This window comes from Nannospalax galili, unplaced genomic scaffold (genome assembly GCF_000622305.1).
Source record: "Nannospalax galili isolate Female #2095 unplaced genomic scaffold, S.galili_v1.0 scaffold1619, whole genome shotgun sequence".
NCBI classification, from domain to species: domain Eukaryota; kingdom Metazoa; phylum Chordata; class Mammalia; order Rodentia; family Spalacidae; genus Nannospalax; species Nannospalax galili.
The window spans coordinates 172561-199011 of record NW_008342739.1 but is presented as its reverse complement, the minus strand read 5'-3'; the positions used below and the strand labels follow the sequence as shown (position 1 = coordinate 199011).

General features: G+C 39.9%; 1 protein-coding gene across 5 annotated transcripts in view; it reads right to left on the bottom strand.

Annotated features, from left to right (window-relative positions):
* Window positions 1-26451, bottom strand: part of Scfd1 (sec1 family domain containing 1) — a 91880-nt gene that overhangs the window by 49292 nt on the left and 16137 nt on the right. For all 5 annotated transcript variants that reach the window (XM_029566291.1, XM_017799570.2, XM_029566293.1 and 2 more), the window contains 5 exons: window positions 24197-24284; window positions 20649-20738; window positions 17018-17073; window positions 15909-15994; window positions 13036-13135 (listed from right to left, as the gene is read on the bottom strand). In XM_029566291.1, coding sequence (XP_029422151.1) covers window positions 13036-13135; window positions 15909-15994; window positions 17018-17073; window positions 20649-20738; window positions 24197-24284 — 420 coding nt within the window. The remainder of the gene's footprint in view (window positions 1-13035; window positions 13136-15908; window positions 15995-17017; window positions 17074-20648; window positions 20739-24196; window positions 24285-26451) is intronic.

Here is a 26451-nt window from a genome sequence, read left to right as displayed (position 1 = left end):
AGTTTAAGAGCCATAATATTTCCTATGGTAGGGAAAATAATCAACATACACTATTGCTGCCCTTTCTTGTTTTTTTGAGACAGGGTCTCTCTGTAGGCCCAGCTGGCCTGGAACACACTATGTAGACCAGGCTGGCCTTGAACTCACAAAGATCCACCTGCCTCTGCGTCCCGAGTGCTGGGACTAAAGGCGAGCGCCACCACGCCTGGCTGTTGCTACCCTTTCTAAAACAAAACACAAATCTAAAGTTTAAAAGAGAGCCTTCCAAACTTTTGCTATATGCAAATGTACTTCTCATTGTTTATGAGCAAGTAACAGGTGTGATTAAAATCTCAAATATATAAGCAGAAAATTCATATTAAAGTTTTTTTTAGAAAAGTACATGTTTCTTTACAGTAGTCATAATTTTTCCTTTAAAAATGGGATTCGCAACACGACAGTAGCAGGGATATCAGAGTATAAGGGCTCTAGTGAGGGGAGGGAGGCTATGGGAGGGTGCCATCTGGGAAGTGGGTGTATAATACGTCCAACAAGATGGTTTGGGATGTTCTGTGTGATACACACACACACAAATCATCACATTTAAAAAAAATGTATATTTGAGGAGGAAACATGGAAATTTACGTCATGCTAATTAGTAGAGGTGATAAACATTACCATTGAAATCTACCCGATGACTTTATAGACATATACTGGCACCAAGGATCCAAAGTGCAACCGATTATGATTAGTAATAATCAGATACATACACATTAGAGATGCATGTGCCAACATCTCAGTGTTAGTAGCAAAAACAATGAGTCTTTCTGCAAGGAACAATATATTCTAAAATGAAATGGAGATCTTTTTTAAAGGTTAAAAACTCATTCAATTGTATGTCTTATAGGGCTTATACTGAGTTCAATATTGTATAACTGTACTAACTCAACTGTGAACCTAGAAACTTGCACCCACTTGTGAAAGAGATGTACTCTTGCTCTGGAGTGTGTTACTGAATATGTTAAACCTGTAGTGAAATGTTTCTTCTAATCATGTAGTTATTAAAATTAAAAAAAAAAGATTAAAAAAATGGGATTCTAGGAGTTAAGAGAGCTGGCTCAGTGGTTAAAAGCACTGGCTGCTCTTGCAGAAGACCTGGGTTTGGTTCCCAACATACATATGGTAGCTAACAACCATCCATAACTTCAGTTCTGGGTATCTTCTGACCTCCATGGGCACTGCTTAGTACGGGTGCACTTACATACATGAAGGCAATACACTTGTACACATAAAAATAATAAATAAAATATTTAAAGAACGGGGTTCTGTTACAGACATATTTTATACCTTCTGTCATTTACAATGTCTTGGAACTCGCTCTCATCTACCTCACCCTTATAGCCACATAGAGGTCAAATATCTGGCCACACCCACTTAGCTGGTCAGGCTCTTTATGTATGGTTGTTTCAGGTTACCTGCAAACACTTAGAGAGTCCTAACATTCTGATGTATTTCTTGCCTTGTGGATTATATTTTGCAAAAAATTAAAACAGAAGCTACAGTAATAACAGCATCCTTCTCATGTAAATTCTATGATCAAGTCAGACTAGCAGCTGCTACATACTATGATTACAGCTAATTTTACTCAAGTGAGGTTTCATTTTGTTTTCCTTTTCATCTTTTCTCAAAACCCAAACATACAATAGGCAAAAATAAAAAATAAGTATCACTTCTATCCTTTCTTCCCCTTTTTACATTAGACCTGTGGCTTTTTTCACATATTAAGGACTAACTGCTTACAAATAGTGAGCTAAGAAGTAAAACGTGGCTATTGGCAGGTGCTAGAAAGAATGACGAACACATAAGAAACTCCATGGTAAAATGACCAAGTGTAACTTCTGAGATGTACATGTTAAGCTGATGATTATTCTAGGTGTTGGCAAGTTAAGTATACTGAGTACAATTTAATCTCTTTCAGATAAAACAAGGTCATCTGACTCTTGACTCTGGATCTTTAGGAGCATACTTTCTAACATTTTCAAATTAATCTTTTATCATAGCTTACTGACTAGCCACTTCTCTTCTGATATACGGTGTGAAACTCTGAGATGTCTGATTGCCAGGCTAGAGAACCATGACTCTTTTCTCACAAATAAATTATAGGATCAATGAGGCAGCGTGAGGCAATCACATTTATACATGAAGCCCATTAAAGAGATAACCAACACACAACAGTGCAAGGCACTATTCCTGGGTCTTTATATTAGTTACCTAATCTTTACAACAACCCTTAAAAGAAGTAATAAAAGCTCCCATTTCAAAGATGAAAAATCTGAAGCGTACTGCCCAAGGATCTACAGAATGTGGTAGAAGCAAGATTATACTCTATGAAGCCTGATTTTAGGGGAACTGTTTGTAAGGGTGAGCCAATTCTATCACAGAATTACCCATCAAAGCATAGCTACTCAGAATCAGATTCCTTTGCTTTAGGAGTACGACAGACAGAGACTAGAGAGAATTACAATAAAAGGTTGGGACAACTAGAAGAGTCAACTGTTACAACGTCTAACATCAACTTTTCTAAAGACTCCTCACATCACCACAGTTCAAGAGTGCTAGTGATTTTCAAATTCCTCTCAGCTTACATTCCTACTATCTAACTCTCATTTTGTACAAAAGCCATCCATACAGAATAAAGTAAAAACAGCACATCCACGGAAAACACTTTAGACAATAAGTAAGCAGCTATCAAGAGCTATATTCAAGGAATTTAGCTTTTAAGAATTATGTAAGAAACAAAAGATATGAAAGATATGAAAAGGAAACATCTTTAAACAGCTAAGATTCATTAACTGGAATTTCTAGACAAGTACTATTTCCATGGTGATGACACAGCTCATTCGAATAAAAGTGACTTGTTAGCAAATCTGCTGCCCTAAAAATAGGACAGCACATTATTACTGAAGTATGACAGGATACTTAGAACCCAGAATGATCAAGGAATAAAAGATGCCAAGAGTTCTGAGAAACAACATAACTGCAGAAAGAACATTTCCATTGTTTGCATAACAGCAAACTAAGTAAGGAAAAGCAATTTCAGTCTTGGAAACCGGGAAATCAGAACACTCTGTGCTGTGCGCCATCATGTAAAAGCAACTGAATGTTTGTGCACAAATAAGACAACACAATTGTTGTTTTAACACAGTAGAGGCTAATCGGTTTCCACTGAGACTTAAAAGACTGGACAATGGTGCCTTAAGCTGCCATACATATATCACCCCATTAGGAAGTGCCAAAAACATAGGGAAGACTTCAGCAAGCTTGTTTTCCTCTCACAAGTTAAAACAGATCAGTAAAGCCGAAGACAAGACTGCCTTTGGATACAGAGATGACACCTCTTTATGAAGAGCTAGGATTTGTACTCCTGTAAGATGAAAGCAAAGCAGAATAAAAATAATTTTTATTTTGGCAAGAATTTGCCTCTTTCACTTCAAATACTATTATAGTAATCACTGAACAGCTAGTTTATTTCCCACAGATATACTTGAAAGTCAAAAGTAAAATGTCAAGAACCAAAGTTTTCGTACTGAGGTAGCACTAGCTCACAGTGACAGGTCCTTAACTTGGATCATCATATTAAGCATCAAGAGGGAAACAGAATATGGAAGGGGCATTCAAATGCATCATGATAATGATGAAAGTGGATAAACAGGAGGGAGCCGCCCAACAACTCTAGCATCTCTCAAGGCTCTGGCTCCTGCACTACTGCAAATAAATATGCTTTCCCCAGTTTGAAGACTGGCCCTTATGTCAGCTCATCCCTATACACAAACTTAAGAACACTAGTCTCTAAAAGGAAGGGTGACTTTCTGGAGACAATCTCATAGAGGTGAGTAGTTTGGGAAGCAGGGGATCTCACTGGTGAGAAAAGGAATGACTGGAAAACCACATGATGATTTGCATTCATTTTCTCTAGAGTTGGCAAATACCTCACCTGAAAATCACTATCATTTCCTTCAAACAAGATTAATAGTTAAATAAAAACTGAGTGTCATCATTTTTTCTAAAAGCAATTAGGAGAGAAGAGATAATCTCCATAAAAATAATCAAGAGGCTAACACATCAGGCTTTCATCTAATGGCAATAGCTACAATATAGTTTCAACTGATTTTTGCAAAATTGAAGTATTATCTGAAAAACAAAACCTTCAAAGGTCAACTATTTGTAATGAGGGAAAATTTGGAGCACTAAGTTCCTAAGCAAAAGACAATTTAAATTTATTTCTACTGTCCCTCAATATTTCAAAACCAGTTTCAAGTCAACAGTCTAATCCAGTGGATATTATGCATTTAACAAACAATTTAGAGACGTTCTTAGGCACAACAACTCTACTTCTTATTGAGAAACAATCTCCTATCTCAAGAAGCATGGTATCTACAGCTCTCGATGGGAAGTCCCGAAGCCTAAAGAGAACCAAAGGTTTTACAGTCAACCATATTGGCCTATCACTTCAGAATATAGACACCCATATTAAATAAGATGGGTTTCTAGCTAAAGTCATATAAATCAGTATTTATAATCACACTACTCTACTGACTGGCGAAAGAAACAACATTCAGAATGATGACTAAGTGTAGACTTCAATACAACTTTACACTTTTCATAGCACCACAACAAATTCTAACAAGTGTGTCCTTTATTCCCACAGAATGGGTGACAGAGCAGGATGGTGTCTTTCCCACACTGAGAGGTGCCCAAACAAAGACACTCCAGTGGAAACAAACAGCCCCAAGCATCAGATGGTGCTCTTCAAACACCACCTGTCACACGAAGGAATCACAGCTTCAGAGGTGGCCGAGTCGGGCCTCAGCCGGAGAAACTGGGTACCTGAAAACAAGGTGCTATCAAAGGCTAACAGGGTCACGCCAAGAAGATGCCAGGCCCAATGTGGCAGGCAAAGGTGTGATCATTTCATTATCAAAATGAGCATCTACAATTATTTGAGAACTTCTCTAATATAAAAATCCAATCACTCATGAAACAGCACTAAAAACTCTGCGGATTGTTTTTGCTGACTGCTAGTGCATGAGCTCATTCTCTACGCGCCCAAATAAAGGAGTCGAATGAAATATCTGTCTGAAGTAGTTGATAAGAAGCTTTGTTTGGTCTTTTTGAGACAGGGTCTCCCTGTAACCCCGGCTGGCCTGGAACTCACTGTGTAGACCAGGCTGGCCTGGAACTATGTAGACCAGGCTGGCCTTGTGCTGGGAGTCAAGGTGTGCACCACCATGCCCCTGTTGATAAGGAGATTTCTTTACATAAACATATCAGCTAAAAAAGATACAGAAGGAATGCTAGCATTAGGAAACCTCCATTTGCCATCAGTGATTAATACAACTTGGAGGGAAAAAAAATGACACTAAGACCTTTAGGAAAAAGATTTACAGAGAACTTTGCAACTGACAGAACATGTCCACAAAATTTAAATCATCAATCAATCTCCTCCTTATCATCATCATCATCATCATCATCATCATCATCATGATCGCTGTCGTCATCACTCTGGCAAATACTACATTTCCTGTGATGTCATAAAACAGAGACACACCACCACTATTAAGTGGGCGTAGTAAAGACTTGAGGCAAACTGAATCAAACGCCCAGCTCCCATAGAACAGAGGGGACACAGAGAAGCAGCAGGCCCAACTGTGCCATAATCACTCAAATGCAGAAAACAGGGAATTTGCAGAACGACCCAATTCCTGGGACCAAGAAATGACAATAAAAAACGAGAAAGGAGCCCTTGGGATTCACCTGTCTCCACCCAGGGTTACAGGTGTCGCACAACCACACCTGGCTTTTCATGTGGGTGCTGGGTATCCAAACGCAGGTTCTCAGGCTTACACAGCAAGTACTTTACCCAGTGAGCCATCTCCACAGCGCGCATGCACATTGTGCGGATCTTACACAAGAAGCCAGGGAAGCTGTCTATGGGGCTTCGTTAAAGGGTTCTTTTACTTCTGTCTTTTTTCACTGTGCTCCTAGGACCTGAACCCAGGGCCTCGGTCACTACCCGCAGGCACTCTACCACTGACCTACCACCCTACATCTTAACTCTGCTCTTATTTTAAGTATTTCCTAAAAATTTAAAAATAATTGCTCATACGAATGAAACAGGACTTGGCGTGCAGCTCACAAATGTTCTTTCTTGCCATCGTGCTATCAAAGCACACTCTGAGATGGGTTTTCTCATCTGAATCTGAGGAGGATGCAGAGCTCCCCTGACCATGCAGATGGTGCATGGAGCACAGACAGCAGGAGAAATGCATACTACTTTAAGCCACTGATATCTGAAGGTTGGTTCAGAATCAGAGCATCATCACAGCCAAGGTGTCCTGAATCAGCAATGTCTCTGGAAAGCTTGCTCACTCTTAACAAAACAGAGTTCCCCATAACCCTAGGAACTGTGAGCTGGATGGAACCCATGCCAGACACACTGCTAGCAAGAGGCAAACATTTTCTACCAGCGCTCGTGACAACTTCAATTCACAAACACTTTATTCAGTCTTTAAAACTGGCACGGTCTTGGACCTGATGATTAGGAACTGCACTGCCCAATACTACTGTCACTAGTCATGAGGGCAGATAAGTGCCTGGGTTGTGGTTAGTCAGAACTGAGATGGGATGTAACTGCAAAACACACTCTGAATTTATAGCACTCCATATATAAAGAAGAAAATATAAAATATTTAATGTTCCAAATTGATTATATGTTGAAATGTCAACATTTGCATTGTTAGATTATATAAAAATATACTATTAAGTTTTATTTGTTCCTTATCTTGTTAGTGTGACTACTAGGAAAATCCAAAATTACATTGGTGGCTGGTAATATATTCTGATTAGAAAGCATTGTTTTAGAACCAGTGAAAATAGGGAAAAGAAATAAGACCAGAAGAAAACCAACAAAAGGCTACAATAGGCTAGGCATGGCCTCTCACGCCTATAATCCTGGCACTTGGGGTTGAGGCAAGAGGACTGCCACGAGTTCGATTACAGCTGGGCTGCAGAGTGAGTATCAGGCCAGCTAGGGCCACATGGCAATACCACGGATCAAGAAAGAGCAGAATTAATTCAGAAATTAATTAATTTAGAAAATGTGAAGAAAATAATTAACAAAAAAATCCTTGTAAAATGTTCTACTACCAACTACAGATAAGATTTTATATAATGTTACTTACTAAGCAACTAGGATATAAGGGAGAAAACAGTAGCACTGAAAGTTAGATTATTAGCCGTGTGCAAAAGGTACAAAAAGATTTCCAAGATTTGGGGAAAAAAGCTAAATAAAAGATACTGAGATGAAACACTGTGCACTGTTTTAACTGAAGGTAAGCACTCTTTCCAGAAGGACAATCCAATCCCGTCCTCCCACCCAAGACACCCACCAACTCATGACTTCCCAAGTACCAGTTTTGCTCCTTATATCCTGACAAAAGGAAAGGGGCATTACAAGGTTTTTTTCAGAAGGCTGTGTTTGCCATTTTAAATGACAAAAATGATCTTTGTAACACAGGGCAGCTGTCAACTCTCCTAGTTGTTTCCAAAGTTTAATATATAAGGTGTAGAAGTAATTATCAATGGTTCTGATTTTCAGGTACAGTTTGGTTTCCTATCTAAAAGTTTCACTCCATCTTGTGGAGGCAAAGGGCATAATTAATAAGAATTCTAGCCAGGTGCGGTGGCACATGCCTTTGATCCCAGCACAGGCAGGCAAGGCAGATCTCTGTGAGTTCCGGGCCAGCCGGGGCAACAGAGAGACCCTGACTCAAGCAAAAAAACACACACACACACACACACACACACACCCATACACGAATTCTGAAAGCTCTGAAGACACTTCACCAGCAGCAGCAGCAGCCCTCCAAGCTGTCACGAGATCCTGCTGGGTCTCTGCGCCTTTCTTAGGCCTGACTCAGGAAGGGGCAACTTTCCCTTTTCTTCTTTTCTGTCATTTTCCTTTGGATGCTGGCCAGGGTCTAGGTATGCTTTCTCAGATACTTTGAGCTTCCTTACTCTCTACGGCTTTCCTCCCCTCCATGTGGCTGACCTCCCAGTTGGTTTAGACCTCCCAGTTGGTTTAGACCTCCCTGCCGGTTTAGGACCTCCCTGCCGGCTTAGGACCTCCCTGCCGGTTTAGGACCGCCCTGCTGGTTTAGGACCGCCCTGCTGATTTAGGACCTCCCTGCTGATTTAGGACCTCCCTGCTGGTTTAGGACCTCCCAGTTGGTTTAGACCTCCCTGCAGGTTTAGACCTCCCTGCTGGTTTAGGACCGCCCTGCTGGTTTAGGACCTCCCAGTTGGTTTAGACCTCCCTGCCGGTTTAGGACCGCCCTGCCGGTTTAGACCTCCCTGCCGGTTTGGGACCTCCCTGCCGGTTTAGGACCTCCCTGCAGGTTTAGACCTCCCTGCTGGTTTAGACCTCCCTGCTGGTTTGGGACCTCCCAGTTATTTAGGACCTCCCTGCTGGTTTAGGACCGCCCTGCTGGTTTAGGACCTCCCAGTTGGTTTAGACCTCCCTGCTGGTTTAGGACCTCCCAGTTGGTTTAGACCTCCCTGCCGGTTTAGGACCGCCCTGCTGGCTACCTCACACTGCAGGACTTTCCCCTTCTCCCCTCCATTCTCCTTTGGAAAACTGCCAAGACTTACAGCTTGACTCCCCTGAGGTTTTTCTTTTCTTTTTAAAAAATATTTTATCTATTATTTTCATTTTATGTGTCTGAGTGTATTGCCTGCATGTAGAAAGGGGCACCTGTGTCATGCAGTGCCCATGGAGGTCAGAAGAGGGCGTTGGATTCCCCTGGAACTGGAGTTATAGACTGTAATTAGCTGCCATGGCAGGTGCTGGGAATGGAACCCAGGTCCTCTGCAAGGGCAGCCAGTGCTCCTAACCACTGAGCCATCTCTCTAGCTACTTTATTTTTTCATATTAAAAAAAAAATTTTTTTTTTTTTGAGACAGTATCCTCCTGTAGCCCCAAGCTGGCCTGGAACTTGCTATGTAGCCCAGGCTGGCCTTGATCTCACATGCCTCTACCTCCCAAGTACTGGGATTAAAGACATAAACCACCATGCCTAGCCTAGTGTTTTTCTTTTAAACACTAATAAAATGTCCTCCTGTTAAAAAAAACAAACAAAAATAATGGCATGGTTATAACTGATGACATGTGATAGTTTGTTTACATTTATAAATTAAGTTAGTGCATGCTTCTAATCGCAGTACTTGGGAGGCCAAGGGCAGGAAGATCACTATGAATTCTGGACTAACCTAAGGAATTATTAGAAAGGAGTCTAAGACATCCCAGTGCTCTAGATAGCTTCCATACCACCATGGCAGAAGAGCAGAGGTGATCCCTGTACCATGCATGTGCTTTTACTAATTAAGACCTTTACAGCCCTGGCTTCCACGCAACAGTCAGGGCCCTACTGACAAAACATGACTTGAGACTATCAAGACTCACTGTACACATTCTGTAGACCCCCGACCCCCAATCCCATCTCCCATCATGGCCCAGGTATTGAAATCCTGCTGTTACAATCCCTGGAACTCAGTCGACGATCAGGGAAACCCCCTATTCCCAACATCCTCCTAAACATCTGGTTTTTTTGTTTTGTTTCATTTTGTTTCTCTAAATGGCTACCTCGTTCAACCTGAGATAATTTTCTGTTTACCTTTCACACAGCTCATAGCCCTGGACCCAGGACTGTCTTCTTTGCTATCTCCAGACCCCTGACTTGTCTTTACCCTAAACCAATTCCAGTTTTGAAACTCACTTCACCAGTCCTTAACAGAGGTTCTCAATCGGGCAAATATTGCCCCTTCCTATCTCTTCTCCCTGGGGTATATCTGGCAATTGGAGAGACACTGTGGTTGCCAAAACTGAAGGACTACTACTCGTGATAGAGGACTGCAGCCAGGGCTGATGGTCAGCCTGTACAAGGGGACTCCATAACAAAGAGCCCTGAGGACCAAAATGTTAATGAGGGCTGAGAACTGCTGACCTGCACTACCCACTACTGCCACCTGCAGGACACTGTTACCTCCTGCATCATTAACCGTGCTCTTTAGAATTGTTTTTAAAATTTATTTTTATGTGTATGAGTGTACTGTCTGCATGTGTGTAAGTGCACCATGTTATGCAGAGTCTGCAGAAGTCAGAGGGCATCAGATCCCCTGGAACTGGAGTTACAGACAGTTGTTAGCTGCCATGTGGGTGCTGGGAATTAAACCCAGGCCCTCTGCAAGGGCAACCAGGGCTCGCTGATTCAACTCTCCAGTCCTCCCATTAACTGTTTTCTTGATCGTTTCCAATATGTGGCAATTTTTCCTCACTTAAAAATCTTTTCTGGGGTCTAGAGAGATGGCCCAGCTGTTGAGAGTGTGTATTTCTCTTGCAGAGGACCCAAGTTTGATTCATAACACCCACACTGGGTGGCTCACAAGCTGCCTGTAACTAGCTCCAGGGGCCCAATGTCTCCTGTCCTCCATACGCACGCACGCACACGTAACTGTACACAAAATTAAAATCTTAAAAATGAATCTTTTCTGTATTTTATATTCCCCTTCCAGTAATCACCTCCTTTTCCCCCAGCTTTCCTAGAATTACCAAAAAAAATAAATTTTTTTGGCTACTAAAATGCTTTTTGTAACCTGTCTTAAGTCTACCTCAGTCTGTTTTGGCCCTTAACAGGCATGCTTCTACTCACATTGGTTTGTGGCTCCCTGTGTCCTAGCTAGCCTTACTTCCTTCTACTCGGGCCTATTCCACTGTGTCGAGGAGTCCATGAGGCCACCCTGCCCTTTTCAAAGCGCCCGCCCACCCTTCACCTAGAATGCCTTCTTCCCATGTGGCTGTATGATTTACTACTTCACATCCTTTAGAACATCCTCACGTGAGGCTGTCCGATTTTCCATTTTCAGTCCTGTTTCTTGGTACTTTATTTTCCCTAGAGTACTTTCTACCTTTTGAAATGTTTACCGCCTGCCTGGCCTTCTAGAATGTAGGTTTGGGGAAACAGGAATATTTGTGTCTTTGTCATTGCTGAAACCAAGGTCTAGAATATTTGTCAAGGAATAGAAGTCAAACACTGGCTGAACTGACTTTCTGATCAACCTCTCACTAACCTCCTAACATAGACTTTCATGTCTTACTCTGAGTGTTTCTGTGGTTTTCTGTCTTCTGTACTGACTAGCAGTTTCATGGCATAGGGCTCTAGGCTAAAGAAGCAGAACTGACAACTGCCATTTGTGACCCTAAATGTGAACACTATCGAACTAGCATCTTGGTTTTAAAGAGATGAACTGTTGGGAGAGATGGCTCAGCGGTTAAGAACACTGGTTGTTCTTGCAGAGGACCAGGGTTTGAATCCCAGCACCCACATGGCAGCTAACAACTGTCCGTAACTCAAGTTCCAGGGGATCCGACACACTCTTCTGTCCTCTGCAGGCACTGCATGACACAGGTGCACTTACCTACATCCAGGCAATACATGCATACACATAAAATAAAAATAATAAAATATTTTTAAAAAGAGATGAACTGTTAAGTCATCTGTTGCATATCTGCATTTCCTTTTTATATCATATTACAGGCAATCTTTGCAGTAATGGCAATATTGAATGCTATAATCCTGGAGTCAGTAATTAGAGCGCTTATCTTAGCCAATGATTTGGGTTCGAATTCTTTTAACACTCTCTCTTTCTCTTTCTGTCTTTCAGACAGGGTCTCACCTGTAGCCCAGGCTGGTCTTGAACCGGAAGTGATTTTCCTGCCTCAGTTTCCTGAGTACTATGCCTGGCAATTTTTTTTTAACTTTTGCATCTCAATTTTTCTATCAAATGGGGACTACTGAGATCTTATTACCTAATGTTCTGATAAAAAATTTTTCTGCGGGCCTGGCGTGGTGGTGCATGCCTTTAATCCCAGCACTTGGGAGGCAGAGGCAGGCAGATCTCTGTGAGTTCAAGGCTAGCCTGGTCTACATAGTGAGTTCCAGGACAGCTGGGGCTACAGAGAGACCAAAAAAAAAAAAAATTTTTTTTCTGGTTTACTTTTATATGAGTGTTTTGCCTGCATGTTATGTAAGTGTACCCGTGTATGCAATGCCTGTGGAGGCCAGAAGAGGGCATCGGATTTCCAGGAACTGGAGATACAGATGGTTGTTAGCTGTGGATGCTAGGAATTGATCCCAGGTCCTTTGCAAGAGCTGCCAGTGCTCTTAACCACTGTGTCATCTGTCTAGCTCCAGAAATGATTTATGTATATATTTTCTTTTCATTGCCTTTAAAGTTGGGCTGTGCTTTATGTCTGTACATTACATGACAAACATAATAATTAGGTGATGAATATATACATGAAGCAATACAAAATTTTAAGCATTAAATTAGATATAGGTAATTACTTCAGAAAATATAGTGTATAAAACTAAAAACAAAACAAAACAAAACAAAACCTTATTTTTACCATGGTGTGAAATTTAATTGAATTTTAGAGAAATTAGTTTTTCTCCCTAAGGAAAATAATTTTAATTTAAAAGTTTTACTTAACATGAAAAGAGATGACAGCCTAACTCCCTTCATTGCCTCTTTTCTTTGTGTTTTTTTTTTTGTTTCTTTTAGTCTTTTTGAGATGGTCTCCCTGTAGCCCCACCTAGCCTGGAACTTGCTATGTAGACCAGGCTGGCCTTGGACTCACAGAGATTCGCCTGCCTCTGCCTCCCTAGCGCTGGGATTACAGGTGTGCGCCACCACGCCCGGCCCCTTCATTGCCTCTTTGCCATCCCTGCTAACAACATCACTAATTTACTTTAAAAAAACCATAAAGTTAGAACTTTAAACTTTAATGCATCACTATTCTCCAGCATCCAATCATTATTTATTCACATTTTTTAGGTTTATCCTGCTGAACTCTGTGTTTGTAGTCATGAGGCTAGTTTGAAATTAAGGAAGCTATTGAACGTTATCAGATTCGATGATAAGCGCACATTTAGCTCTTACCAGCACGTCGTGCACCAATGCTTGGTATGTCCAGGTGTGGTGCAAAGGGGTCGCCAAGTCCACGTTTCTGTCCACAAGGACCAGCAGGGGCCTCTGAAAGCTGCAAACATACTTGAAAATACAGAAACTTGAGAGCAATACAGACACTTAAAGTTTTCTAATACTTTCTAGTACATTCCATTTTGATATGAATAACTGCTACTATTAAAACTTATAATACTTTTAAAAATTCTGTTTTGACTCGAGTCAGTTATGGAATCATTTGGGCTACTTAGAACCTATGTCTAATGCTAGATTTAAAGACTTACAGAAACTTCTTAAAGGAAGAGTCCTATAAAAATAATTTCACAGAATAACGTTTATAGTTAAAATAAAAGGACTTTTCAGACATGTTTCAGATTTTCGGGAAAAAAAAGGAAAAAAGAATAGCTACTGTCTGATTTAGGGAAAAAAAGAGCACAATCATAGAAATTTACAGAAATGTTTGACAGTTGCATAAACTACAAATTACAACTTTTTCTATAAGCAAAAAATCAAGAAAGTAAGACTCCAGAGAAGGTCCTCAAAAACACCCATCCCATCCTGACATGCAACGTGAGCACAACACGCCACAACCGTAACATTCGCTCAGCAGTCAAGGCATGCACCCTATGAACTGTTTACTCAGTCCTTACAGTCAGATGTGAGAGCAAAGTGAGGCACAAAGCTCTCTGGTTGCCATGTGCTTATGTACAGGCTAGAAGTTTTCTCTAGAGGCGGAACTGTTAACAGACGCACTCAGCATTTTTCAGAAGTCACAGCACATGATCATAGTAGCCATGCACATGTCCTCCTGCAAGAGGAGCACTTTGGTAACTCTTTACATGCCACGGGCACACATCAGGAGACTGTCCTAATTGCACTGACTGAAGGCTAAAAATTACAGTGACACCCTCACCACCAACTCTCATTTATTATTCCAGAGTCTGTGGAGGGAAGAGAAGGCTAAGCAGGAGTGCTGGTTAGCATCTGCCAACTGAATACAAGCTCAGAATCACCTAAGAAAAGGAACCTCAGCTGAGGAGCTGCCTCATCAGACTGACCCAAGGGCATGTCTGTTCGCATTTTCTTGACTGCTAATTGATATAGGAGGGCACAGCCTACTGTGGGCAGTGCCATCCTGGGCAGGGGGGTCTGAGCTGTATAACAAAGGCAGCCAAGTGAGCCGGAGGAGCAAGCCAGCAAGCAGCACTGCTCCATAGTCTGTGCTAAGTTCTTGTCTAGACTTCTTGTGCTGGCTTCCCTTGAAGATGGACTGTGACATCAAGTAGGAGCCAAATTGGCTCATACTTTTCCTCCCCAAGTTGGCTTTGGTCATATGTATATGACAGTAACGCGAAACAAACTAGGACAGCATGATTTCTTAACCTTGGCACTACTAGTATTTGAAGCTAAATAATTATGAAGTTTTGTCCTGTGCACTGTAAGTTCAGTATTGTAGGACGCTCCTTAACACCCTACAATGCAGACTACTAGTTTACAGCAGCACAGACCTGGCTAAGACTCCTAAACATGTTTGCAGCCTTCACCAAATGTCTGCAGAGAACAGAACTGAGGTAGTTGATAACCTCTAGCCTATGGTCAGATTTAAATATATTTAACAATCACCCAAAAATTGCTTTTACATTAAAATAATTAAAAAATATATTCAAGAAATTATGAAAAAGGATGGTAGTAATACTGCGAAGGGATTTAGCCAAATAGAATAGTGCTCTTTCACTGGTTTCTAAGATATATACTTCAGCACCATAAAAAGGAAACTATCAAGTAAGATATGACATAGCATTCTGAAAAATAATCAGGTGAGACGCTCATGTTTCTGCTCTATTTAATGAGAAACATTACGAAGAATATTTAAGACCAACAAGGAAATCAGAGGAAAGTATAAGATAATCTGAGAGCTGACACAGCCAAACAACTGCAACACAACGCAATATGAACTGTCAACACAGGAGCAGTACATGAGTCACAGAAGCCATCAAGGTTGGTTTTCAATAAGTAGAGGGCAGTTAACATGGCTCTCTCTCTCTCTCTCTCTCTCTCTCTCTCTCTCTCTCTGGCTTTTTTGAAACAGGGCTTCCCTGTAGCCCCAGCAGACCTGGAACTCACTATGTAGACCAGACTGGCCTCAATCTCACAGAGCTCTGCCTGCCTCTGCCTCCCGAGTGCTGGAATTAAAGGTGTGCGCCACCACACCCAGCCCTACTATGGCATTTTTACTGTTATAGGGCAGTAATTTCTCTGGACATATTTTTGCCCTCATCGGCTTTGATTAATAATTTACCAAACCTGGAGGGAAGAATTATGTTTTCCAAGTTGGCCCCTCCTTAAATAATTCTCAGACACTTCAGAGAGCTTCTTTACTTCATGTCAACAATGTCCATTTACTATTAAAAATCAGGATGACTATACTATCTATGGAACTGTGCAGTCAGTAACTTCGGCATTTCTTGCTCATGTCACAGGACAGCAATGGCAGAAATACCTTGTGAGTTATTAGTATTTCAAAGTGAAACTGGAACTACAGAAACAAGCATGCATTAAAAAGTTTACTGGCAGCTGAAAGAGCTTCTAACTTTCAAAGCCATGTAAACAGAAAACTTAACTCTACAGATGCTGTATGTAATAGAAATTTCTACCAAAAGAAGGTAGTTTCAGTAAGACATCTACTTGTTTTTCAAGAACAATTTAAGTCAAAACCCTGATTCTGATTAAAAGAAAGGAAAAAAAAACCTCCTTTACAAGAGTACTTTTATCATACCAGAAGAAGAAAACAAAACTAAACACCTATCGAGTGCTACCCCCAAGTGCTGTGAGTACCTCCATATAAATACCTGAGTTGGCCAGCTCCCAGCGTGTCACCTGTAAAAAGGCTGTTTCTTGCATCTCTTAGATTTTCCCGAAGTTTCTTATCTAGTTTCTGAAAAGTTAAATTTTAGATGAATGTTGTGTAAGTCACTTGTTCTGTTTTAGTTATATAAGCAAGAAACTTGGAATTTCTTTATAAAATGGTGATTCTAAACTAAATATTTCAGCACCATGATAACCTGTATTTACATACTTCTGCTGTGTTTCAATCCTGATTTCATTGATAACCACTTTTTTTTTTTTTTTTTTTTTTTTTGAGACAGGGTCTCCCTATAGCCCCACCTGTCCTGGATTCACCATGGAGACCAGGCTGGCCTCAAACTCAGAGAGATCAGCCTGCCTCTCTGCCTCCTGAGTGCTGGGATTAAAGGCGTGCTTGGCTGATAACCACTTTTAACTGACTAATTTGATTTAGGTCCAGGAAACATTTTGCAGTATGATCAATCCTCTCTGAAGTATGACTGAGCTAAACCAAGGATGCTGGCCACACAATGTATGGTCCAAGAAGCCTCAGATTAGACAATGTGAAGGAAGTCACTCTCTACCAATGATTCATCTGGGCTACTAAACTCCCAAGTATTAATATATTAAACTCTCACCTTTCCAGACCACTTAAGCTCTTTTCTTTTTAGCAATTCTTTAATTTTCCTAATCCATTTTCCTTAATCTTAAAGAACATTTTAATTCAACCTGAATACTTTGCTATAGTGGGATAATTTTAAAATGCACTTCAACATTAAAGAGCAGTTATGTTGATAATAAGCACTTGCTAAAAGAAGCTGAATATTAAATGATTTGAGAGGAAAATAACTAAAATAGTACATAAAAGAGACAAGTTTGAATGTGAAATACATATGTAGTGAAAAATAACTAGGGCTGGAATAGCACACTCGAAGGAATAATTCTACTCTGTTGCACAGATGTATACAATGATTACTCTTCATCTCCAGGGGAACCCTAAAGTAATAAAATAGATCTTTTGTATTTAATATATGCTAGTCATCCGATGCTCAGCAGAACCCTGGTGTACTTGAGAAAACAGTCTGCACACCCCAGTCAGGAAGCACAAACTCACCACCGCCACCATCTCTGCTGCCGTTCCTCGTGGACATCGGACGATGGGAACAGCGCCTATTTTAATAATTAAAACGTGTACTTTAAAGTAACAGATGTAATGATGTATGTAGTGATGTATGTCACAGTAAAAGCAAGGTTTCAGAAGTTAACTTTCCCATTAAGAAATAAACAGGGAGCCAGAAGAGAAACATCTTTAGGTGGAGCAGATCAAGGTACCAATGGTTTTCAATGGATGAAGCAGTCAGCATTTTACTTCCACACAGTTTCAAAGACTGTTTCCCCTCTAGTCACAGGATTCACTTTAATTTGGCACAAAATAAAAGAATAAAAAGAGCTTTGTTGTTGTAGCAGTTTGCAACTACCTTATTGTTTATTTTATAATTTAACAATAAAGGATTACCTTTTTAAAATATCAATTTTTTAAAAGATAACATTTCTTCACTAATGTGAAATGTCCCTTAATGGCCCCATTTCACTATCAAAACAGCATCCTGGACTCGCTAATTTCTTTCTTCCTTTTTAATGCAGTCAATGTTATCAAAAGCTACAATCCTAAACAGATACGCTTCAATTGCATTCACGAAATATACGGAGTACACTGCAATCTTCACATGCTGAAATTGCAGCATTTTATTTTCCATACAAAGTATACTCTGTCAAGTGAAAATGTGGAATACTGAATTTTGTAAAACTTTTCTTCTGATGGCCCGGGTTATATATGCTTGACATAAAAATTTAAATAATATTATAGGTGCATGGTTAACTTTGGACATGGTGGCACAAGTCTACAATCCCAGCCCTTGGGAGGTAAAGACAAGAACTTCAAGAATTCAAGACCTGCCTCAGGTATATAGCAAGTCTGAGGGCAGCCTGGAGTAGATGAGATCCTACTTCAAAATAACCATCCCCTCCACCACTCCCCCCAAAAAGAAAGAAAAATGAAAAACAAATCCACAGAACTAGAAAACCACTATGGCAAGGTGGCTACATCCCAGGAGAGGGGAGGCACAGGGGCTGATGCAGACTCAGAGCAGCTCAGGCTACAAAGGGAGACACTGCCACCTGTTTAAAAAATGATTCCGCCAGGTTGTTTTGACATTCCTGGGTATGCATGTGAAATGCAAGAACTGGGTATCATAACACTGTCCTAAATTTTTCTTTTTCATTTAGCAATTCAGTCTCAACACTCTTCTGCATTGGAGTGGCAGTAATTTCAAATTCTCTTCAGAAAAAAAACCTTTCTCAATTCTATAGATAAGAGGTGGTTCTCAGGGCTGGAGAGATGGCTTAGTGGTTAAGAACACTGTTTTTGCAGAAGATCTAGGTTTGAATCCCAGCACCCACATGGCAGCTAACAACCATCTATAACTCCAGTTCCAGGGGATCTGACAATCTCTTCTGTCCTCCATGGGCACTAGACGACACGGGTGCACTTACCTACATGCAGGCAATACACACATACACATAAAATAAAAATAATAAATAAATATGAAAAATAATTTAAAAAGAGGTGGTTCTAACACTTTGGTATTCTTTGTACATCTGTTTGCTAATCTACCCTTACTATTAAAACCTATTACTGAAAAAAAAACTTTCACGCACATAATAAGATTTTGGAGGTTGTATAGAGTGGCAGAACATAAAGTTATTAATTGGTTGAATGACTAGAAAGTACACATCTGTTCTTTCTTTAAAAACAAACACCACCAACACAGAAAAGAAGGCCGAGATGTGGTTCAGTGGTGCAGTGCTGGCTTGGCATGAGTGAGGCCCTGAGTTTGACAGTCAGCACTGCAGAGATCAGCTAACCAAGCAGCCAGCAGACACCTGAACTTATCTGAGGTTAGTGAGAATACTGGCAAATTTAGATGGAGTTAAACTCCTGGAAGGATGGAGTCATACGTGGTGAAACACGGTTAAGCAGCTTTTCTTTCTCCTGAGGCTCTCTCCGCTGTACTCAGCACTGGGAAAATACTATACAGAAAAAGCTTTTCTTTCTCCTGAGGCTCTCTCCGCTGTACTCAGCACTGGGAAAATACTATACAGAAAACAAGGAGACGTGCTGGGTAAGAAGTCAAAGATCTGAGCCCAGGGACAGGAGGAAGAGGAAAACAGAACTCTCTGAAACGAAGGCTCCTGAAAATGCACACAGCTTCTCCTCACTAGACCACGTCCTAAACTACATGATGTCTCTTCTTTAGATTTCTCCTTGTTTTTTTTCCTAGATTTTGGTGACAAGGGCCTTCTGTTAGCCTCAGCTGGCCTGGAACTTGCTATGTAGACCAGGCTGACCTTGATTTCACAGAGATCTGCCTGCGTCTGGGACTAAAGGTGTGTACCACCATGACTGCCTGGCTAGTGAGATTTTAAGTATGTATAAAATTAAAATTGCAATCAAATTTCTACAAAGATCTATTAGTAAAGCATAAAATCATATATTAAATATTGAATACAATGTTTAAAGTAATTATATATGGCTCAAAGAATGTTAAAATTTATTTATTTATTTTTTTGGTCTTTTTGAGACAGGATTTCTTTGTAGCCCCAGCTGGCCTGGAACTCACTATGTAGACCAGGCTGGCCTTGAGCTCACAGAGATCTGCTGCCTATGCCTCCCAAGTGCCAGGATTAAAGCTGTGCACCATCACGCCCAACACAAAACTTTTTTTTTAATATTTTATTTGCTATTTTTTTATTTTACGTGTCATGCAATGCCTGCAGAGGACAGAAGAGGCTGTCGGATCCCCTGGGACTGGAGTTACAGACAGTTGTTAGCTGCCATGTGGGTGCTGGGATTCAAACCTGGGTCTTCTGCAAGGACTGTCAGTGTTCCTAACAGCTGAGCCATCTCTCCAGCCCTGGAATGTTAAAACTTTTAAGAGGACAGGTAGGTTACCATTGTATGTAAGTTCGTTGTTTTCTGGAAGCTTTCGCATTTGCCTTAGTGATTACCATGCACAGATCTTTCTACTTAGAAATTAATGTTTGGGAAAAAAAAATTTTTTTTCAGTCTTCCTGAGACAGGGTCTCCCTGTAGCCCCAGGTGGCCTGGAACTAACTATGTAGACTAGGCTGGCCTGGAACTCACAGAGATCTACCTGCCTCAGCCTCCTGGGTGCTGGGATTAAAGGCACATGCCACCATACCCGGCATGCTTGAAAAATTTTATGACAGGGCATTACAACAAAATTAGCAGTTATATAGGTTGGAGTTATCAACAAGCCATTTAAACAATACACTAGGAAGTCACAATTATCAAACACATCTAAGGAACTAACCCCACTCCCTCCCCCTTCAAAAAAATCTGTTGAGCTGGGTATGGTAATGTGTGGCTATAATCCTAGCATTTGAGAGGCAAAGTTCAAAGGTGGCCATGGCTACACAGAGAGGCCAGCTTGGGCTACATGAGCCCCTATCTCAAAAAACCCAAAACAAATCTGAATGTTAACTCAAGGGGAGTTATCAGAAGAGGAATTTCTTATATATTATAGACTGCATACTTTATCTCAATTCTGGAGAGCATCTAGATTCAAACAGGTTAAAAGGATATTATAATATACTATATTTAAATGAGCTGTTAAATAACTAATTCACTTTGGAGGAATAGCCTGAACGATTTGAAAACTTACCTAAGGTAACAAAAAAACAGAAGAGGCTGTCAACAATGGTGTCCATGACAACTTCCATTTCTGTGTCTGTGATGTCTGGCCTATTAATGGCTAAAACAACAGAGGAACAAGGGAAAACATGATCAAAGTTTAGGTCTTCACAAAATGAGTACATTAATTTGTATGCAATTGGGTAACATAATACTGAAATCAAATTTTTGGCTATAAATTTTTAAAAAGTGAAGAGTCAAAATCATATTACTTCAAACCCCTACAACAAACAAACAAAAAAGCCACAAAATACCTCAGCATCAGAATAGTACTAGGGGAACCTCCAATCAAGTAAACTGTACCAAGTTTCTACCAGAGCACACAGGAAAACACTATCCATAATTTTATTCACACTACTAGATGTCCTCAAGAAGCTACTCATCCTGTTAATCACCAGCTGCCAGACAAATACAATTCAAGTAAGTATGGAAAAAAACAATTGGCACCTAGCAATTCTTGTATATTTGTTAGTTATATGAATTTCCTTTCTAGTCTATAGAACTGTATCTAAGTAGCTCCCAAAATTTAGTACATTTAGAAATTATCCTGCTAATAAGGGGAAGAAAAACAAGCCTCCCTGTAAGCTTTTAAAAGGTAATGATTCTTAGCTCTTTCTTGTTAGGGATTCATTTCAATAGATGTGAGACCATTTTAAGAATTGTGACCTATACCTCAGGGGCTTCTAATATGAGCAGTCCATTACACTGCTGTGAAGAATGTTCTGGACACCCAAAGACCTGAATTATTTCTCTTTCTCTTAATATCTAGAGTCAGTGTCTCACAAGGTGGATACTTGATTGCCATATATCAAAAGACAAAAACTTGTATTTACACAGTATTTTAAATATACCAATACTCTAAATAAAAAATAAATATAAAATTTAATATAGCTTGTGATAAGAGGAAGGCAGAAACTATTAGTATATCAAAGTTCTAAGGAAAGTGTATTCAACCAAAGAAGATAGTAATTTCATCAGGCAGTACAGAATCCAAATGAAGGAAATGCATTGTTATTAGGGTGTCACAGACTCATCTAGCCAACCCAGGTGAAAGGGGCAGGCAGGTAAGATTTCAGTGAACATGAACTCTGGTTCATTCTGCCAATGACTTGGCTGGGGTAGTACAGGAGTACAGTCCTTTGGTCCCAGCTCCATGTCTACCAATGAGAAGCAACCTTGGCAGATACAAACTGTTTGTCAGTAATGTCAACCCAACTTGTGACTTCTTTCTAGGGGATAACCTCAGTTTGATTGAGACGAGTCAGCTACTTGCTTACTTTATTCGGTAAATGTGTTATCCACTAAAATTTAGAAGTAAAAGGACAAGGGATACAAATCAATTCCCCAGGGTTACTTTATTTGTTTAGGGCTATCCATTTAAGATCCTGGTTAAAGATCTTACAATGCTTGTGAGGATTTGATACGTTACGTAAGGATTAAGAGCCCTATCCTGGATAAGAGCACCTGCCCTCAGTAAACCAGACTCTGCCACTGCCTGGCCCTAAAGAAAAGGTGATTGTTTAAATAGCTATGTCTCATATTTCTCCTCCAAAAAACAGAAATAGGGGCTGGAGAGATGGCTCAGCAGTTAACTTAAGAGCACTGGCTGTTCTTGCAGAGAATCTGGGCGATTCCCAGCACCAATGTGGTGGCTAACAACTGTCCGTAACTCCAGTTTCAGGAGATCCAACACCCTCTCCTGACCTCCTTGGGCACTGCACAACAACAGGTACATTTACATACATGCAGGCAGTACACTTATATACATAAATTAAAATTAAAATACAAAAAAAAAGAAAAAGAAAAACAGAAATAACTATTTCACAGTTAACCTGAGGAATAAGTTTTAAAAAACTGGTTGGCACAGGCCAAGCAGTTACGACTGACACAACGGAGAACCTGGGTGAGTAGCCATGTGGTTATACTTCAAAACTCAGTTAATTTTAACATTGGATTTTTTTTGCTGAAGTTGACAAATACAAGGATATGGAATTCAATCTAAGTATCTGAATTTAATGAACTTCAGATTTATTACAAGTTTAGCTATTTTAAAATCAATGTTAACATTTGGTAAATCTGCCAAAATCTGCCTGGATTGGATGTGAATTATTTTAAAAGAAAACTTAAAATACTGAATTATTAAATTCAATGTTAAATACTTAAGAGAATTTAACAAACCGAATTTTCTAATTAAACTTGTTAAAAAGGACTGATATGAGACTAGTCTGTTCAATTTAATTGATCAAGGAAAAATTAGAGATGCTTTTAAAAATTTTTATCAAATTTATAAATAACAAAATAAGAGATTTTCTTTTAGTTTAAAGAAGAAAACATGTTATAGAACTCAATGAGGCCCAAAGATCAATGCTCTCTTTTCTCAGAAAGCTTACTATCTATATCAGGGTTTTGTAAGTCCAGAGAACTCTTGTCTAAGGTCAAAGTACCAGACAATTAACTTTACCCTGCATGAAAATACTGTCTTACTTGCTGTGAATGAACTATTCACACAAGCTGTTCTGGGGACACCTGACAGGTCAGACAACTGGCACTTTACTGAGCTTACAGAGCATGTTTATTAAGTCTTGTTTAATATGTGACAAAGTTTAGTTTAAGACTCACTTCCTATGTGTCTTAAAAAAAAATCTTTTGGGGCTGAGAGATGGCTCAGCAGTTATGAGCACTGGCTACTCTTCTAGAGGACCCAGGTTTGATTCTCAGCACCCACATAGCAGTTAACAATCATTTGTAACTCCAATTCCGGGGGAACCTGATGCCCTCTTCTGACCTCCATGGACATTGCATGACATGGGTGCACTTACACACATGCAAGCAATATATTCATACATACACACACAAAAATAAATTAATATTAAAAAACAATCTTTGGGGGCAGGAGAGATGGTTTAGCAGTTAAGAGTATCAGCTGCCCTTGCAGAGGACCCGGATTCCAGTCCCAGCACTACATGACAGCAAAGAAACATCCATAACTCCAGTTCCTGGGGATCCAATGCCCTCTTCTGACCTCCATGGGCATTGCAGGACACAGGTGCACTTACATGCATGCAGGCAATATACTCATACATATAAAATAAAAATAATAAATAAAATTTAAAAAAATTAAGATATGCTGCTGTAAACAGATCTGTTAAGTACAATATACAAGTCTACTGTTTTCTTCCTACATTGCTCACCACAATGAACTACGGTATCTGTGTTTTCACATACCACGGTGTCACAATGAACTACGGTATCTGTGTTTTCACATACCACGGTGTCACAATGAACTACGGTATCTGTGTTTTCACATACCACGGTGTCACAATGAACTACGGTATCTGTGTTTTCACATACCACGGTGTCACAATGAACTACGGTATCTGTGTTTTCACATACCACGGTGTCACAATGAACTACGGTATCTGTGTTTTCACATACCACGGTGTCACAATGAACTACGGTATCTGTGTTTTCACATACCACGGTGTCACAATGAACTACGGTATCTGTGTTTTCACATACCACGGTATGAAACAAGCTCCTTATTTTGATTACATAATACAAACATGTCATCTTCCAAGGTAATAAAATTGAGATACTGGTCAAAAACCTAGAAACAAATAAAAACATTTATTACTCAATTTTACAATACAGCCGCATCAAACATTTAGTTTGACTGAATCTCCTACTAGCAAAAATACTTTCAAGAACTAAAAACTGTACTAAAGTAGTAGACTACTTAACAACTAGGTAAATACAGAGTTAAGAGTTAAAAAAAAAAACCAAAACTATTTGAAAAACAAGCTTGGGGCAATAATGACCAAGAGCAAGAATTTCAGAAAACTATGAAGATACAAAAATTTAAATATGGGGCTGGAGGGATGGGTCAGTGGTTAAGAACACTGGTTATTCCCGTAGAGGACCAGGGTCTGAATCTCAGCACCCACATGGTAGCTAACAACTGTCCTTAACTCCAGTTCCAGGGGATCCAATAGCCTCTTCTGTCCTCCACGGGCATTGCAAGACACGGGTACACTTACATATATGCAGGCAATACACGCAATACACATAAAATAACTAAAATATTTTAAAAATTTAATGTGGTTGTGATGGGAATGGATATTAATTTTGAAAAACTACAATTTAAAATTTATATTCACTGTAATTTTGTGTCCTTAACAAAGACATGGCAACCAATTTTGTATTGTAACTTTTTATAAATACAGTGCACAAGAGTTATGACAGTGCTTTAGAAGAGAATTTTTTGTTTGCCTTTGTTTTTATTGAGAAAGGGTCTCCCTATAGCCCCAGCTAGCCTAGAACTCACTATGCAGCATACACTCGCCTTGATCCCAGAGAAATCTACCTGCTTCTGCCTCTCAAGGGCTGGGATTAAAGGTGTGCACCACCACGCCTGGCTTAGAAAAGCAAGATTTTAAAAAATTTTATTATTTTTATTTTATGTGTATGAGTGTATTGCCTGAATGTATTTAAGTACATCTGTGTTGTTCAACGTCTGTGGAGGTCAAAGAGCACTGGATCCCCTGGAACTGGAGTATGGACAGTTGTTAGCCTCCAAGTGGGTATTGGGAATCGAACTTGGTCCTCTGCAAGAGCAACCAGTGCTTTTAACTGCTGAGCCAGCTCTCCAGTCCAGAAAAACAAATATTTAAAAAATTATCTGGGGAGATGGAGCAAATTTTAAAAAAATTATCTGGGGGCTAGAGAAAGAAGTTATGAGCCCTTGCTCTTGTAGAAGACCAGAGTTTGGTTCCCAACACCCCTCCTGAGTGGCTCACAACTGCCTGAAACTCCAGTTCTAGAGTATCTGATGCCCTTTCCTGAGCTCTGTAGGACACGCACGCATGCACGCACGTACGCACGTGTGAAAATAAAAACAAAATGTAAATTTTTTTTAAACTTATTTTTATTTTGTAAAATAAAATATATTTGTGCATAAATGTTTTGCCTGCATGTGTCTAAATGCACCCATGTACGTGGAGGTCAGAAGAGGGCATTGGATCTCTTAGAATTGGAATTATGGATAGTTGTTAGCTATCATGTGGGTGTTGTGAGCCAAACCCAGATTTTCAGGAAGAGCAGCCAGGGCTCTTAACTGTGAGCCATTGTTCCAGTACCCCTCCTGCCCCCAGTTCTTTGCTTAAAGATCTGAGAGATATTAAATTTAGTTAAATCAAAAACAATTCATTCCTATGATTTCACGTGAAATTAGTGAGAATTTTTGAGCAACACTGATGAGGCAACCTCAAAAGCTACTCCCCTAAGATATTGTGTGCATGTGTGTATGGGGGGGGTAAATGCATACTTGTATCTTTCTTATCTAAAAAGCCCCTTATTTTAGATAAAAAGTCACTATCAGGTGGAATTGCTGGCCTATTATAAATTCTTTTTTTTTCCTTTTTAAAAACTTTTCATTGTAAATTCTTTTTCTTTTTCTTTTTTGAGACAGGGTCTCCCTGTAGCCCCAGATGGCCTGGAACTCATTATGTAGCCCAGGCTAACCTCAATCTCACAGAGATCTGCTTGCCTCTGCCTCCTGAGTGCTGGTATTAAAGGCATGCACCACCATGCCTGGCATAAATTCTCTTTCTTACTTTACACGCTGTAGTTTCTTTGCACCTTCTTTCCTAAATAAAAAAGGATCTGGAGATAAGGTGACTGACTATAGTAGCAATTCCAGAGAATACAATGTCAGTATATTATGAGTATAATTTATGATCTGAGCCATGAGGATTATATAAATCTCAGCCTAAAAC